This window comes from Lolium perenne, chromosome 3 (assembly GCF_019359855.2).
Source record: "Lolium perenne isolate Kyuss_39 chromosome 3, Kyuss_2.0, whole genome shotgun sequence".
In the NCBI taxonomy this organism is placed as follows: domain Eukaryota; kingdom Viridiplantae; phylum Streptophyta; class Magnoliopsida; order Poales; family Poaceae; genus Lolium; species Lolium perenne.
The window spans coordinates 44,443,674-44,461,473 of NC_067246.2; the positions used below are offsets into that span (position 1 = coordinate 44,443,674).

The 17,800-nt window shown below is 43.8% G+C and overlaps 1 protein-coding gene across 1 annotated transcript; it reads right to left on the bottom strand.

Moving 5' to 3' along the window:
• Nucleotides 1–8,629: 8,629 nt before the first annotated feature.
• On the bottom strand, nt 8,630–10,683 carry LOC127341419 (uncharacterized). The gene is made up of 2 exons (XM_051367265.1): nt 10,598–10,683; nt 8,630–10,122 (listed from the first exon to the last, which is right to left on the bottom strand). The coding sequence occupies exons 1-2, from the start codon at nt 10,621–10,623 to the stop codon at nt 9,078–9,080; spliced, it is 1,071 nt and encodes a 356-aa protein (XP_051223225.1). The 5' UTR covers nt 10,624–10,683; the 3' UTR covers nt 8,630–9,077.
• Nucleotides 10,684–17,800: the final 7,117 nt, after the last annotated feature.

Genomic DNA, 17,800 nt, shown 5'->3' on the forward strand with positions numbered 1-17,800 from the left:
TAGACTTAAATGTGTTTTGAATTTGCCTCTTGATGCTCTCTTTTGCTTCAAATACTATTTCTTGCGAGTGCATCATTAAAACTGCTGAGCCCATCTTAATGGCTATAAAGAAAGAACTTTTTGGGAGATAACCCATGTGTTATTTTGCTACAGTACTTTGTCTTATATTTGTATCTTGGAAGTTGTTTACTACTGTAGCAACCTCTCCTTATCTTAGTTTTGTGTTTTGTTGTGCCAAGTGAAGCCTCTAATCGAAGGTTGATACTAGATTTGGATTTCTGCGCAGAAACAGATTTCTATCTGTCACGAATCTGGGCTGTTTTCTCTGTAGAAAAATCAGAAAAATATGCCAATTTACGTGCGTGTTCCTCGGATACGTACGCAACTTTCATTAGTTTTGAGTTTTCTGATCTGAGCAATGGAAGTATTTATTAAAAATTCGTCTTTACGGACTGTTCTGTTTTGACAGATTCTGCCTTTTATTTCGTATTGCTTCTTTCGCTGTGTTGGGTGGATTTCTTTGTTCCATTACCTTCCAGTAGCTTTGAGCAATGTCCAGAAGTGTTAAGAATAATTGTGTCACCTCTGAACATGTGAGTTTTTGATTATGTACTAACCCCTCTAATGAAGTTTATGAGAAGTTTGGTGTGAAGGAAGTTTTCAAGGGTCAAGAGAGGAGGATGATATACTATGATCAAGAAGAGTGAAAGCTCTAAGCTTGGGGATGCCCCGGTGGTTCACCCCTGCATATTCTAATAAGACTCAAGCGTCTAAGCTTGGGGATGCCCAAGGCATCCCCTTCTTCATCGACAACATTATTAGGTTCCTCCCCTGAAACTATATTTTTATTCCATCACATCTTATGTGCTTTTCTTGGAGCGTCGGTTTGTTTTTGTTTTTTGTTTTGTTTGAATAAAATGGATCCTAGCATTCACTTTGTGGGAGAGAGACACGCTCCGCTGTAGCATATGGACAAGTATGTCCTTAGTTTCTACTCATAGTATTCATGGCGAAGTTTCTTCTTCGTTAAATTGTTATATGGTTGGAATTGGAAAATGATACATGTAGTAATTTGCTATAATGTCTTGGATAATGTGATACTTGGCAATTGTTGTGCTCATGTTTAAGCTCTTGCATCATATACTTTGCACCCATTAATGAAGAAATTCATAGAGCATGCTAAAATTTGGTTTGCATATTTGGTTTCTCTAAGGTCTAGATAATTTCTAGTATTGAGTTTGAACAATAAGGAAGACGGTGTAGAGTCTTATAATGTTTACAATGTGTCTTTTATGTGAGTTTTGCTGCACCGGTTCATCCTTGTGTTTGTTTCAAATAAGCCTTGCTAGCCTAAACCTTGTATCGAGAGGGATTACCTCTCATGCATCCAAAATACTTGAGCCAACCACTATGCCATTTGTGTCCACCATACCTACCTACTACATGGTATTTCTCCGCCATTCCAAAGTAAATTGCTTGAGTGCTACCTTTAAAATTCCATCATTCACCTTTGCAATATATAGCTCATGGGACAAATAGCTTAAAAACTATTGTGGTATTGAATATGTACTTATGCACTTTATCTCTTATTAAGTTGCTTGTTGTGTGATAACCATGTTCACTGGGGACACCATCAACTACTCTTTGTTGAATTTCATGTGAGTTGCTATGCATGTTCGTCTTGTCTGAAGTAAGAGAGATCTACCACCTTATGGTTAAGCATGCATATTGTTAGAGAAGAACATTGGGCCGCTAACTAAAGCTATGATCCATGGTGAAAGTTTCAGTTTTGGACATATATCCTCAATCTCATATGAGAAAATTATTAATTGTTGATTACATGCTTATGCATAAAAGAGGAGTCCATTATCTGTTGTCTATGTTGTCCCGGTATGGATGTCTAAATTGAGAATAATCAATAGCGAGAAATCCAATGCGAGCTTTCTCCTTAGACCTTTGTACAGGCGGCATAGAGGTACCCCTTTGTGACACTTGGTTAAAACATGTGCATTGTGATGATCCGGTAGTCCAAGCTAATTAGGACAAGGTGCGGGCACTATTAGTATACTATGCACGAGGCTTGCAACTTGCAAGATATAATTTACATGATACATATGCTTTATTACTACCGTTGAAAAAATTGTTTCATGTTTTCAAAATCAAAGCTCTAGCACAAATATAGCAATCGATGCTTTTCCTCTATGGAGGACCATTCTTTTACTTTCATTGTTGAGTCAGTTCACCTATTTCTCTCCACCTCATGAAGCAAACACCTGTGTGAACTGTGCATTGATTCCTACATACTTGCATATTGCACTTATTATATTACTCTATGTTGACAATATCCATGAGATATACATGTTACAAGTTGAAAGCAACCGCTGAAACTTAATCTTCCTTTGTGTTGCTTCAATGCCTTTACTTTGAATTATTGCTTTATGAGTTAACTCTTATGCAAGACTTATTGATGCTTGTCTTGATGTACTATTCATGAAAAGTCTTTGCTTTATGATTCACTTGTTTACTCATGTCATATACATTGTTTTGATCGCTGCATTCACTACATATGCTTTACAAATAGTATGATCAAGGTTATGATGGCATGTCATTCCAGAAATTATCTTTGTTATCGTTTTACCTGCTCGGGACGAGCAGAACTAAGCTTGGGGATGCTGATACGTCTCTGACGTATCGATAATTTCTTATGTTCCATGCCACATTATTGATGATACCTACATGTTTTATGCACACTTTATGTCATATTCGTGCATTTTCTGGAACTAACCTATTAACAAGATGCCGAAGTGCCGATTCTTTGTTTTCTGCTGTTTTTGGTTTCAGAAATCCTAGTAACGAAATATTTTCGGAATCGGACGAAATCAACGCCCAGGTTCCTATTTTGCCCGGAAGCATCCAGAACACACGAGAAGGACCAGAGGGGGGCACTGGGCCCCCAAACCATAGGCCGGCGCGGCCCAGGCCCTGGCCGCGCCGCCCTATAGTGTGGCCACCCCTTCGACCTCCTGATGCCGCCTCTTCGCCTATTTAAGGGCCCTCGACCTAAAACCTCGAGACGGAAAAGCCACGGTACGAGAAACCTTCCAGAGCCACCGCCATCGCGAAGCCAAGATCTGGGGGACAGGAGTCTCTGTTCCGGCACGCCGCCGGAACGGGGAAGTGCCCCCGGAAGGCTCCTCCATCAACACCACCGCCATCTTCATCACCGCTGCTGCTCCCATGAGGAGGGAGTAGTTCTCCATCGAGGCTCGGGGCTGTACCGGTAGCTATGTGGTTCATCTCTCTCCTATGTACTTCAATACAATAATCTCATGAGCTGCCTTACATGATTGAGATTCATATGATGATGCTTGTAATCTAGATGTCGTTATGCTAGTCAAGTGAATTTTACTTATGTGATCTCCGGAGACTCCTTGTCCCAAGTGTGTAAAGGTGACAGTGTGTGCACCGTGTGGGTCTCTTAGGCTATATTTCACAGAATACTTATTCACTGTTATGAATAGCATAGTGAAGTGCTTATTTATATCTCTTTATGATTGCAATGTGTTTGTATCACAATTTATCTATGTGCTACTCTAGCAATGTTATTAAAGTAGTTTTATTCCTCCTACATGGTGTAATGGTGACAGTGTGTGCATCCGTGTTAGTACTTGGTTTATGCTATGATTATGATCTCTTGTAGATTATGAAGTTAACTATTGCTATGATAGTATTGATATGATCTATTCCTCCTACATAGTGTGAAGGTGACAGTGTGCATACTATGTTAGTACTTGGTTTAGTCGAATTGATCTTTCATGCACTCTAAGGTTATTTAAATATGAACATTGAATTGTGGAGCTTGTTAACTCCGGCATTGAGGATTCGTGTAATCCTACGCAATATGTTCATCATCTAACAAGAGTGTAGAGTATGCATTTATCTATTCTCTTATGTGATCAAAGTTGAGAGTGTCCACTAGTGAAAGTCTAATCCCTAGGCCTTGTTCCTAAATACTGTTATCGCTACTTGTTTACTACTGCTGCGTTACTACTGCTGCGTTACTACTGCTTGTTTACTGTCCTGGGCAAAGCACTTTTCTGGTGCCGTTGCCACTGCTCATATATATTCATACCATCTGTATTTCACTATCTCTTCGCCGAACTAGTGCACCTATTAGGTGTGTTGGGGACACAAGAGACTTCTTGCTTTGTGGTTGCAGGGTTGCATGAGAGGGATATCTTTGACCTCTTCCTCCCTGGGTTCGATAAACCTTGGGTGATCCACTTAAGGGAAAACTTGCTGCTGTTCTACAAACCTCTGCTCTTGGAGGCCCAACACTGTCTACAGGAAAAGGAGGGGGCGTAGACATCAGCGACCACGACGGCCACGTCAGACGGCCTGCACAGTGAGCACGCCGGTGAACCCGGCGGCGACGTGGAAGTCCTCGGTGTGCCGCACTGTCTACGACTCCTTGCCGACGCAGGCTGCCTCGAACACCGCTAGCGCGGCCTCGGACTCGCAATCGCCCTTGTACGCGACGCCCATGGCTCTCCCTCGCATGACCGCCGTTCGCGCCGTCCGCACCGAGCTGGCGCCGTTCTCATCCGAACGCACGCAAGCAACGACGTATGCAACGGCAGCCTCGGCCATGCGCGCGTGTGCAGCAACATCAGCTCGCAGCGGACGTGGAAGCAAACGGCGCCGTTCGCGCCGTCCGCACCGAGCTGGCGCCGTTCTCCCTCGACATACGTCCGCTCGCACGCGCACCGGCAGCAGCGCCGCTCAGCCGAGCCGCGGCCTGCACGTTCTACGCCTCGCCCAGCAGCCGCGCACACAAAAGCAGCTATCAGGCAACAAGCAGCGCGCAACGCAATGCCAAAAGCAGCCAGCGAGCATCAAACCATCGGCCAAGCCATGCGACGCCAAGAGCAGTAGAGCACGCAACAACATTTGACGCCGCGCGGCAGCAACGCCTGTGTCGTGCCCACCGGCCGCGTCATGCCGCTCGCCCGCGCTAGCTCTGCCTCGCCCTGCACCTGCGCATCACCGGGAGTGGCGGCGCTGGTGACAGCGCTGTTGGTGCGGGGGGGGTGCAGGTAGGCGGCGCGGCGGCGCTTCGAAGAACCTGAGCGAGCCGCGCGTGCTGGGTGTGGAGTGAACGACCTGGTCCCACTGGGTCGAGTCGGACAGCTCCTTATCGACTCGTGCTGTAATGGCTGGCAGACGATCGTTAGCTCCGACAAGTGGGCCCGCATGGTTAATTCGGTGTTAACACCAGAATTGCTCTATCTGTTACAAGCTGCCTCAGAAGTTGCACTTATTTGTTAAAATTACCAAAGATGGTACCAACTCGTAACCGTTGCCCCAAAAGTGGTATCTATATGTAATTTACTCCACCATCTCGCTGTCCTCCTTCCTCTAGTTCTCCTCGACCACCTCCCCCTCCACATTATCGCCGGAGCCGCCCCAATTTCTCGCCGGAGCCCCGCCAGCACCCTGCAAGCTCGCCGTCGATTGGAGCCGTCCCAGGAGAAGCCACCGGTACCAGGAGCCTCGCCATCGTCTTCCACGTCGAACGCCGCCGGCGCCAACCCGCGCCGGAGCTCCGGTGAGTCTCCGACCCCCTAGGCTCGCCGCGGCCAGGGTATGATCTCGTCGGAGATGACGACGACCGTGCACCATTGGATCTGATTCTAATCCAACGTATCCCCCTCGCGCATACCGTTTCGGTGTTAAGTGACGCTGACGCCCAGGACCCGCTGTCAGGCGGCCTGCTGCGCGAGACGCACTGCTGGGCCGGCCTGCTACCCCCCTCTTTGGCCCAATTCGTTTTCCCGCGCGAGCCCACCGTTTGAATTTGGTATTTTAGTTTTAATCCAAATTTGAATACTGGTGCTTGATTCAAAATTAAATAGAACAAAATCTACTGAGCTAAAATCGAGGAATTTTATATTTCTGGAAAGCTTATGAAATTCTCTATCCAACCCCACTGGTCCCAAACCTTGATCCACTGTAGAACACTTGCAAGAAAAATAACAAGTCAGTACCTTTTCAAAATTCAAACAATTATTAAAAATCAACCATAATGAATTTTGAGGTGATTCCACCTCTCATAATTCACATTTCAAACCCTCTATTTGATTATGCAAAATATGGCATTGTTGTTTTAGATGATCATGGGCTAGATTAAAAAAATGGCTAGGTAGTCATTTCTAGCCCATTTAAATTATTTTAAATTTAGTATTTCAAATCTATGAGGTGTAGCATCTCATTTAAATCACCATTCCAAGTAATTCAATGTGAGGTGATGAAATTAGTCTTCATGACCTCATATGTTACTACTTGAGAATATTAAATCATTTTCCAAAGTAGTATTTAAATTGTATGAGGTGTAGTATCTCATTTAAATCATTTTCCCAAATGGTAATTATGAAGTGTTGAATTTGGTCAACATGATCTCATACTTATTATTTGAGGATATTAAACCTTAGTAATTTGCAATGAGAGGAAATTATTTCTCAAAGGAAATAAATAGAAACCCTAATAAATATTTCAATGAGAGGAAATTATTTTTCTTAAAAGAAACCAAAGCCAACCACCATGTTAATAATGTTGTGATGCTAGATTAACTTGTGTGATCCCTTTGAGTGTTAATTCTAGTACTTAAGTATGGTTTGGTGATTGTTACCTCGTATCCGTTTATAGACGCTAGTACCGACGAAGGCTATGAGGAAGAGGAGGTCTTCTACGAAGAAGAAGAGGAAAACTTTGATCACTACACCACTCAAGGCAAGCTATTACCAATGCAAGCTCTACTATTGCCAAGTTACTAGTGCAAGAGACTATGGCACTAGTATTGGTATTTAAAGTCTTATTCATCCAAACCCAAGTTTTATCTTACTTTAACTTTACTTTGATTTACCAAGGTTTACTTGTTGTAGTGAATTTGTGTACAAGAGTAGAGTATCACCAGAGCTTCAAACTTAGCCTAGAGAGTTAAAACTTAGTTAGCACCCCTCATGATTAGTTGCTAGTGTTAAACTAAAACTGACTACTCTAGATAGGAACTTGTGAAGCAAATGATTTTTAAAACCTTGGAATGTGGATTCATTCTATTGAAAGTTTTGAAGGTGAATGGGATCTTTGAATGACAAGGTGACTCTTTGACAAAAACTGATGGTTGGGTTCGGATGCGATACCATTCCAATTTTTAAGTACCCCCACAATACCTGCTGGGTAGGGCTTAACTGGAAACTTATGTATGTTAGTACGGGTTCCCTCTGAACAAGCGTCATAGGGGTTATGCCGAGGCTTCCTCCGTTGAAAGTGAAATGACGTGGAATGAGGTGAATGTCCGACCCAACCCCTTTGCAGTTCCCAGGATGGCGGTTTGCCATGGCTGGGAGGTCAAACTCATTGGGAGAGGTGCATGTACTAGGGTATGTAATTGAAAGGTTATGATTGGTAGTCCGCACACCGAGTGTGATAAATCAGGGCCAGTTACCCCTGACGGATTATTGCAATTATTGTGGCACAAGTGTACGACCTCTGCAGAGTGTAAAACTATTCGAATAGCCGCGTCCGCGGTCATGGACAGTTGGAAAGGCCATACTGTTCCGTCATCAGAACTTTTCAAAAGGTAACATGTGGCCGGTGACTTGTGACTTGAACTTAAATTGTGACTTTGACTTGAATCACAAAAGAGTTGTGGGAATGACACTAATGTTCCCACTTGAGTATTTTAGGCAAAGAAAGAGGTTTTGGCTAATAAGTGCTTATGAAATAAAACTAGCTTTGTGCAAATGAACCTAGAGCTTAGAATCCATTAGAGATACTAGTACTTCTATTAGTAGTAGTTTGCGAGTACTTTAAAAGTACTCATGGCTTTGTCCCTGGCTATTCAAATGGCCAGACTATGAAGAGGAGAACCAGTACCAGGAGGATGGACATCAGGACGTCTATGATAACTAGGACTACTTCCTGATGTCAAGCGTTGCCTGTGGAACAGATGGACCGCTACTACGTTTCTTCCGCTATGTGCTATGTATTTGATCTTTAGATCAATTGTTGTATTAAGACTGGATCATGTGATCCTTTGATGTAAGACTATTATGGTTTGTAATGAATGATGTTCTGTGATATCAATCTATTATGTCTCGCAAAAACAATATTCCTGGCATTGCGATGTATGGCATAATAGGCATCTGGAATTAAAAATCCGGGTGTTGACAAGAACTAACCTATACTGGCCCAAGAATTTTTGTTGATGCAGCATGGAAATTACCTACGAACAGGCAAACAACCAAGGCAGGTATCGACATCTACATAACTTGCAGGGTAAATTCAGAGGTCATCGATGTGTTCAGTTCACCTAAGGCTGCAAACATAGCAACCCCCATACAGGCAGATGCGGCTGCACTCGTTACTGCAGCACACATTGCTTACACTCTTATTTTGAAGGACCCGATCTTCTTCACCGACATCCTCAATTTGGCAAGAGCGGCAAATGCTTTAGGAGCCAAGGATCCAACAGTTCTGTGGGAAATTCGACGACAAGCGATGCAATTCCAGGAACTAACTAAACCTCTCAAGGCCAGGATCATCCATGTTGGCAGGCAACTCAATCGAATGGCTCGTGCACAACACGCAATGCATTCATCGCGAACATTTCCTATCTGTTCTTACAAGAACACAACTCATAGCAATTTAGGATGTTCAGTAGCTGTTGCTGTTCAGCGGTTGCATCTATCGGAACTATAATACTCTTAGTACAATGTTTATGAGCTGAATGAAATTTAGGGTGCTATTCACCCTGCCCCTGTTTCAAAAAAAAAAAATCCCATCTCTGTTTCTAGATACTCTACCAACTCATGTTGTGGTCATGTGGTGACACGAAGTTTCTGTCGGGCGCAATTTTTTTGACCAAACTAGTACGAGTGATTTATTTGCCACGTCATACGGCAACTACCTTGCTTTATTATCAGCAAATTATAAGGCAAAAAGAATCGACTTTTCGGTAGGCAGGCAAGGCAGCAGCTTCCCTCCGTCAGCAATCAGCACCGCCCAATCCACCACGACTAGACGTCGTCCAGGCACCAGCAGCGGTAGTCGGGCTTGGACATCCTCAGCAGCTCCTCCGGCGACATGCGCTCCAGCTCCCGCTGCCTCCACGCCGGGAACGCCTCCGCCACGCTCGCCGGCGGCGGTCCCGCGCACCCCTTCACCTCCCCCTTGACGCCATGCCTCAGCGCGCGCATCCTCTTGTACAGCCGCATCGCAGCCACGCAGTCGTCGTAAGGGTGCTGGTGCCCACCGTTCTGTATCTCGTACCCGAGGCAACTCTTCGTCAGGAACTTGAGCGAGTTGCTCATCATCCTGCTGCTCGTCTTCATCAGCGGCGGGTAGGTCGCCGTGTCCCGCTTCAGGTACGCCGGGTAGTCCATGCCCAGCCCGTCGAGGTCGTGGTCCAGGCCGTGCCCGACCAGGATTCTTGCGCTGCCGCGTGCTGTGCGGATCTTCCACGGATCCTCGCCGTTGTGAAGGATGTCCTCCACGCGCTTCCGAGCCTGCTTCACCGTCGTGGCAGAGTCGCGGAGGTGCTCCGGGCGGATCCCCGTCATCTCGTAGCGGTAATGCGTCACTGGGATTAGCGGCTTCACGAAGGACTCGAAGAGGATGTTCTCGTGCTCGTCGATGAGGCAGACGCGCGCGCACACGTCTAGTGTCCCGTCGCTGCCACCGCCCACCATCTTGCACCCCAGCGCCACCGCACCACCATGGCCGCCTCCGTGGATGCTCATTCTTGACATACTTCTGGTGAGCTGGCTTTGCGTCGGAGCGCTGGAGAGCTGGCAGGTGGCGCGGTGGGCACGGAGGGCAGCAGAGGCAGGGAAGACGGCGAGGCAGAGATGGCAGCCGCGGGCGGCGAAGACACTCGCGCAGCCGGCCTTGGGGAGGACGCTGCCGAAACCGAGGTGGTCGCGGAGGGCGTCGAGGGAGCGGCAGTGCTTGCCGCAGACGCCGCAGCGGGGCTCGTGGGCCGAGTGGTGCGACACACGCATGTGCTCCACCAGGTGCTCCATCCGGTTGAACTCGCGGTAGCACGCCGCGCACTTGTTCCGGCTGCAAGCAAAACAAGTCCTCATCGGTCAAAAGAAAACATATGTGTTGCATGCATTAAATGTTTGTGTTATGGTGCAAATGTGCAATGTACTCAATTAATGACGTGTGCACATAATTAAGAAGAAACATGTAGTAACTGCTAGCTACATGCTGCATCAGACGTAACTCAATTAATGGTTTAAATTTCCTGCATCAATTATTACTAGTACTCTCTTCAATCCAAATTACATATCGCGGGGCGGATTCAATAAACCTCGATAGATTTTAGTCAGTATTTTTCCCAAATTTGCGTAATTTGGGCTAGAGGGAGTATTAGAAGCTGAGAAATGTCCCAACTATGTGTCTCAACTTATCATGTCATCTAGATTCTAGAGACAAAATGTGCAAAACAAATGACAGCTGAACAGCATAGCGTAGTAGAGTTATTTACTGAAATGGAGGGTACAAGAAATGTTAAGACCAGTATCAACTGAACCTGTGAGCATCAGAAGAGCTGTCCATCGTCAGAAGTCACCTATGAAGTACTGGAGGCAGCAAGCAGGAGTTGTGTTGTGTTGGTGTGTGAGAAACCTCTGAACATCAATGTCTATTTATGTGCCTGCAACGTAAATGGAACTAGATTCTTGACAGCTTCGTGAATGGCAACGTGTGTGCTTCGCCAGTAGGGACAAAATGTGTCGGTGTCACCAATGTTCTCTGGGTTCACCTTTTCACAGCATGAGTGCCATACTAGTGTTATGCATTACTGCGGTATTATTATGAATTTATTATCATGGTGAATTGGTGAAACACAATGCTGCTAGTTGGGAGCATATTCATGGTTCAGGTTCAGGAAATGGAGGGGAACCGGCACCTGCTCTATGTCATCAGTGAAGCTCTGGAGCATATTACATGGCTGCGTTTGTCTCTTTCCCTTCATTAGTTTCTGATCATAATTCAGTTACTAAAGTACAGGCGCATATAAACGTCATCTACAGTAAAGTGCAAATTTTCCAGATAGTAGTCTAGTTTCCTCATGAACCCAGAGCAGTTTCTGCTTATTGTTCAGACAAGAACATAGACACCAGAATACTCTGAAGATACATCAGCTGGCTTTATGCAGAAAGAGATCAGGGGGAGATCAGATGCCCCGGTCAAAAGAACTGGTTTGAATAGGCAGGAGCAACTGATCCAGCCGATGGATGGAAATATCGGATTGGATTCCGGCCAGAGGTAGGTGCTGCTGCCGCGACGGACGGATCATAATCATTGGCTCCAGCCTTTGGCGGTGGCGGAGAGCCGCACAGGCTCACAGCTAGACGGCACAGAACCATAGATCCACACGGATATCCTAAGAAGTAAGAACATACTGTCTCGCTCTCGCGCTTTGGGTGATGGTGTCATCTCACCTCAGGGCGAACGACTTTGTCCTGGGCATCGATCTTTTTTGTGTTCTCTGTTAGTGCAGATGCCTGATCAAGTCGAACATATTCAGAAAACTAAAGATGTTTGTGATCCCGACGTAGACATATTCGATCCTGGTCGGAGCTTAGTTTGGCATGTTGTCAGGCGAAGAGCATTGGCGTATAAATTACCTGCCCTCGGTGGACAAAATAGCACGTATTCGTGTTTCGAATTTTCTTAGAAACAATGCTAGGAATGCAGATCATGCTCTACTCGGTTGGCTTGTGTGTTTCAGTTGTTCTCTATCCGAGTTGCTGTGATTCTGTAACTTTTTTTTTGAAATGGGGTGAGCCCCGGCCTCTGCATCAGTTGATGCACACAGTTTTTTATTAATAAACTGAATATTCAAAGTTTGCAATTCAGGGATCAACGAGGATCGATATAAAAATCAACCACCAAAAAAAGAGAAGATTGCTAGGAAAACTAGGCATCATGTAATCTCTTAATTGGCCGCCAAGTAGCCTGGTAGAAAATATCCTGGGCAACCATTCGAAGGCGGTTGCATCCAGAAACCATGCACTCCAGCTAGTCCTCCAGGAGTAGGAAACGCCAAAGCTGGATCTAGTGAACCATAGTGTGGATAACCTGCAAAAAATTAGTAGAGTCTTTTCTATTAAAAACAATATCATTCCTCAATTTCCAAATTGACCAACATAAAACCGAAACACCAATACGAATCCTAGCTTTATCAGTTTGTCAGTTCCATTAAGCCAATTCCCAAACATGTTTGTGACATTGGATGGAGGTGGAATATTATATGCAGCAAAAATCACAGGCCAAATAAGCCTAGCAAAAGAACAAAATATAAACAAATGTTCAACTGATTTCTCAGCGTCACAGAAAGAACATTTCGTATTTCCATTCCAATTCCTTTTTGCTAGATTATCGCTGGTTAAGCGGACTCTCTTGCTAAGGAACCACATAAAGATTTTTAATTTTCAGTGGGATTTTTAATTTTCCAAAGATATTTACGAAGATATCTAGTATGCCCATTTAACATATAACCATACATGGATTTAACAGATAATTTTCCTGAAGATGTTAAATCCCAAACAAACTTATCTTGATCTTCATTTAAATTTATCTCCACTAATTTTTGGCTTAGATGTACCCATTGATCCCATTTATCGCCAATCAATCTTCTCCGAAAATCAATATTTAACGGAGTTGAACTCATAACATTTGCCACCATATCATGCTTGCGATTGACTATGTTATATAATTGGGTGTACTGGGATGCAACGGTCTGATCACCTAACCATTTATCTTCCAAAAAACGCACTCCTTCTCCGGAGCCTACTTTAAATTTTCCTCTACTAAAAAAACCCCTTTAACCTTCATTAGTCCCTTCCAGAAGGGTGAACCAGCCAAGTTTTTCGGCAAAAAGGTATTTGATTTTTAATAGTTGTTGCCATAACCCTTCTTTAGAAAGAAGTTTAAATAACCATTTACTTTGAAGGCGAGAATTTTTAATCTCAAGGACTTCAATTCCAAGACCACATGGGTCCTTAGGTCTGCAAATCAGGTTCCATATAGTTAACCTATATTTCTTTTTATTTTCCTCACATTGCCAAAAAAAACATGATCGGAAAAAATCTAATCTCTCCATTACCCCTTTAGGTAAATCAAAGAAAAATAACATAAACATCGGTAAACTAGTAAGAACATAATTAATCAATACAAGACGATCCCCATATGATAACAATTCCAGCCCAACACCCAAGTTTTCTCCCAAATCTACCTTCCACAGGATTCCATTTAGAGTTTTTTAACTTTCTGTAATGGATTGGGATACCCAAATATCTGAAAGGTAAAGAACCAGATTCACAACCAAATACTTGTTTATACTGCTCCTCTTCCTCTTTGGCTTACCAAAATAGAAAATCTCATTCTTGTGAAAGTTAATTTTCAGTCCTGACAATTCTTTGAAGAAATGCAATATTAGTTTCATGTTTACAGCCTTCTCAAAGTCATGTTCCAAGAAAAGTATCGTGTCATCGGCATATTGCAATATAGAAATTCCTCCGTCAACTAAATGAGAGATAAGGCTTCCTATCCGACCATCCTCCTTCGCTCTTGCAATTAGGATAGCCAACATATATGCAATAATGTTAAACAACATAGGTGATAGTGGGTCACCCTGTCGAAGACCTTTCCTAGTTTGAAAATAATGACCAATATCATCATTAACCTTGATCCTTACTCTTCCTCCCTTAACAAATTTCTCAATGAGTTGACACCAAGGTTGAAAAAAGCGCAGGCGTAAGCGAGGCGATTGGCATTCGCCTACTCCTAGGAGGTGCTTAAGCGTCCTAGGCGTAGCCTAGGCAGGCATATAGTTTGTACTATAAAGTGTGTAAATAGGTTGTCATATGTGAATATACATTAATCTAGAGCATGTTAATGAGTAAATTACTATCAACTACCATTAGAATATGGCCCATATGTCTCAACAGTGAAATATGTCATGATTTCTTCATTGGGAAGACAATTTTATGGTTGCCCTGCCTAGACTTTCTCTTATGTCCTAAGCGAGGCGTTTGTCAATCGCCTAGTGCTTAAGCGTGAGTAAACGTCTTCTAGGGAGGAAAAACCTTCCATTCGCATAACTTGTTGAAGGAAAGGCCATTTTACTTTATCATAGGCTTTCTCAAAATTAATTTTAAATATCACTCCATCCAATTTCTTCCGATGAAGTTCATGAATGGTTTCATGTAAGACAACTACTCATTCAAGAATATGTCGTCCTGGTATCTGGTAAGCAATCTGCAGATTGCAAGTTATATATTCACTTGAACCGATATTATGCCACTGGTAAGCATTACTTCAATATTATTATCATGGTGTATCAGCAGCCAGAAGATCCCTGATGACAGTCAAGTTCCGGTTGCGTTGAATCTGCTGACCTTGCTGTGGATATGCTGCCAAAGTTGCAGGGTACAACATCAATTTTTTTTCGATAAACAAAATATATTAATATGAAGAAGATACCAATTACACCCAGCCTCTACAACTACGCACTACCCGAAGGGTAATACGGATGCACCTAGCCAAAAAATAAAAATAAAACTAAGAAATAAGTTCCGCTACTTCCAGACCTAGCAGCAATAATGCATCCACCACCAAGACAACAATTGAACTTCGGGCTCTCCAAAAGCGACACCTTCAAGAAGAGAAACAGTGCATAAGTGCCGTTGTCGCCCGATCAAAAGATCTTAGGTTTTCACCGTAAAGATAGTCCTTGCTCTCAAAACAATGCGTTCAACAAGGTCATTGCCAGCCACAAGCAATTAAGGCCAGGCCTTAGATTTTACCCTGAAAGATAAGACTATGTACTTCACATGTGTTGTCGGCCCCCACTTGCAGACTGCTGCTGCGAGAATCAGAATACCAAGCAAGTTCCTTAACATCATAGAGACTCGAACCTCCACTGCTAGTCCTCCAATCCGGTCTTCATGATATTCTCCGCTTCTGATTTTCACCATGATCAGAATGTCATCTGATGCACCACAGAACAGAGCTTCGCGCTGCTCCCTCCAGAACCAGACGGCCGGAATAAAAGTATGGGTGCGCGCGACCGAATACCACTAGACCCAGCAAACTCCAGGCAAAAAATGCACTGTTCCATTCACCGACGGAGCCTTCCAAAACTCATCACTTTGGCTAGATGAAGAAGGATTGGCATCCGGAAGGTTTTCATCTTCAGAAAAGAAGAACCCTAGGATAACCACATTTATTAAGCAGATCGGCCGGCACCCATGCTGCCGCCCGCCGATCGACCTCATCGGCGGAAGAGAAGGCCGCCACCAACCACAGACCCGTCGATGAGTCATCCGCCGCCACCTCCAACCTCCGTAGGCCACCAATGTGAGCCACCGGCAGGGAGGAGGAGGGCCGGAGAGGGGGGAGGCGGCGGCGGTTTAGGGTTTCAGCCTGAGCCGCCCTAACGTGCGGGGCGACGCGGGGGACCATATCCTAAAGATCCGGAAGAGGCGGTTGCTCCTTCTCTTGTCCCAACCAATGCTTATCCGTTATCTGACCCCCTATTTCTTCACAGCATCAAATGGCTGGACTATTCTCTTTTCATTCTTCATTTTCTGTTCTCTACAGTACATGTGCTAAAATGTGTAAGAACATGAATTTACGTGTAACAGTTCCTATCAATATGACCAAAGGCAAGTGCAAGCGACACTACCGGAATGCAGTTTCTGCATATCGCTCAGACAGGAACGTAGACACCGGAATGCTCTGGAGATACATCGGCTGTCTATTATGCACAAAAGAAGGGAGAGAGATCAGATGCCCCAGTCAAATGAAAAAAGCCGATACATGGATGGAAAGATTATTGGATTGGATTCTGGAGGTAGGTAGGTTCTGCGATGGATTGGATTTTGGAGAGCCGCACATCCGGCGCATCGCCATGGATATCCTGCGAACATACCGTCTCTCCCTTTGGGCGAACGTGTCATCTCGCGGCAAAGGGCATACTTTTTTCTGAGTTATGTGAGTGACTGGCGATTCTCAGCTCGATCGTGTGGAATAAATTCTTCTTGAAAGCTAAAGCGCGGCATGGCATATTGGATCTTGTCACAGCTAAGTCTAGCATATCACGAGGCAGAAAGCATGGATCCGTGTATTACGTGTGTGCACGGTGCGGAAAATACAATCACGTTTTGAAAAAAAAAACTATGAAAGTTGAACATACTCTACTCCATAGTATATAGGTGCTGCTAGTGGCTGGAAGCATTGCTACCAAAAGTGCTACAGCATTAATTTTGCTACAATTGTTTTTCGGGTTTGCTAATATGCTACAAATGGTTTGCTGCAATGTCTCTGGCAGAATCATTTTTTGCAATCAATGTTGTGTTTTTTCTGCAATAGTACAAAACTATTTATACAAGGTCTTCGACAAGAGTATCCGACAAAACCGGTTATTTTGTGATGGTAGTACAACTTTTTTTGCTACAAGGTTGCTGGCAAAGTGGTTTTTTTCTATAGTGGCCCTACTTTTTCTTGACTACTAGTAGAAATCATGCCTATTGTTCCAGTTGGGAAGGGCCTTTAGTCCCGGTTTCTCAATAGGGACTACGAAATCGGGACTAAAATCCCACTCTTTAGTCTCGCCTGTGTTACAAACTTGAACTAAAGGTCCTTCACGTGGGTTGCGGACGCGCGTCAGGGCGGAGGAACTTTAGTCCCGGTTTGTAACACCAACCGAGACTAAAGTTCATTACGTCTACTTTTTATCTAATTTTTTCCCTATTTTTTTCCACTTCCTTTTCTTTCTATTTTTTCATAATTTCTGTTATTTGATTTAATTGAAAAGTTTAGTCTCTAACTACACTTATTTTTTCTCATCGAATTACTTACTCGTGGTCAAACTTCCCACTCGGTCACTCTTCCTCACACTACTCCAGCACTAATACGCTTGACTTTCGAGTTCCTCGCGTCCCGCTTCCAAGTGCTCTGCGTGCACGTTATTGATATTATTATCATATTAATCCTATTCACCTGTTGGTCACGATGTCATACTTCTTTATTGTTTGAATTCCGAAAAATTCTTTTCATGAAAAAAAGTAATGATGTAATAATAATTTTGAATAAATGAATAAAAATATTTTTTTTGCAAAACCTAAAGCCTAAAAAAATCCATACTTCCCTTTGGTAGGTTGAGAATCTAAAAGTTGCGTAACTAGGGAACCCCATTTTTTCGGATGTAACTTTTCGCGTAGATACATTTTCATATATCAAGTATTTTTTCCCCGAGTTCGTATGCAAAAGATAATCTCATTTTACCAAAAACATAGTGTTTCTGCAAAATAAGTCAAAATTCATATTTGTTATTTTTCATAACAATTAGATCACCTAACCTACCGACATCTAAAAGGATTATGAATTTTCTATTATTTTATTTTATATTTTACAAAAATAAAAAAGGCGATCTAGGGGGATGTGGAGGGAAAAAAACCCCAGAAAACTTTTAGTCCTGGTTGGTGTTACAAAACGGGACTAAAGAAAGACTTTCGCACCGGCGAGGCCTGCCACAACCCCTTTAATACTGGTTGATATCTTAAACCGAGACTAAAGGTTTCCGTTAGGAGCCGTTTGAGTTGGGACTAATGGGAACATTAGTCTCGGATTCAAATACAGCCGGGACTAGTGCTGCAGGAAGCTCCGAAAGAAAGCCTTATTTTCTACTAGTGAACTGCAAATGTGGCAATTGTTGTGTTCGAGC

Excerpts from the sequence above, each read along its gene's own strand:
- LOC127341419 (XM_051367265.1), bottom strand. The coding sequence starts at position 10,623 with ATGGACAGCTCTTCTGATGCTCACAG. Across the intron at positions 10,123-10,597 it reads AGCTCTTCTGATGCTCACAG|CCGGAACAAGTGCGCGGCGT; the intron begins GTTCAGTTGATA and ends TTTTGCTTGCAG.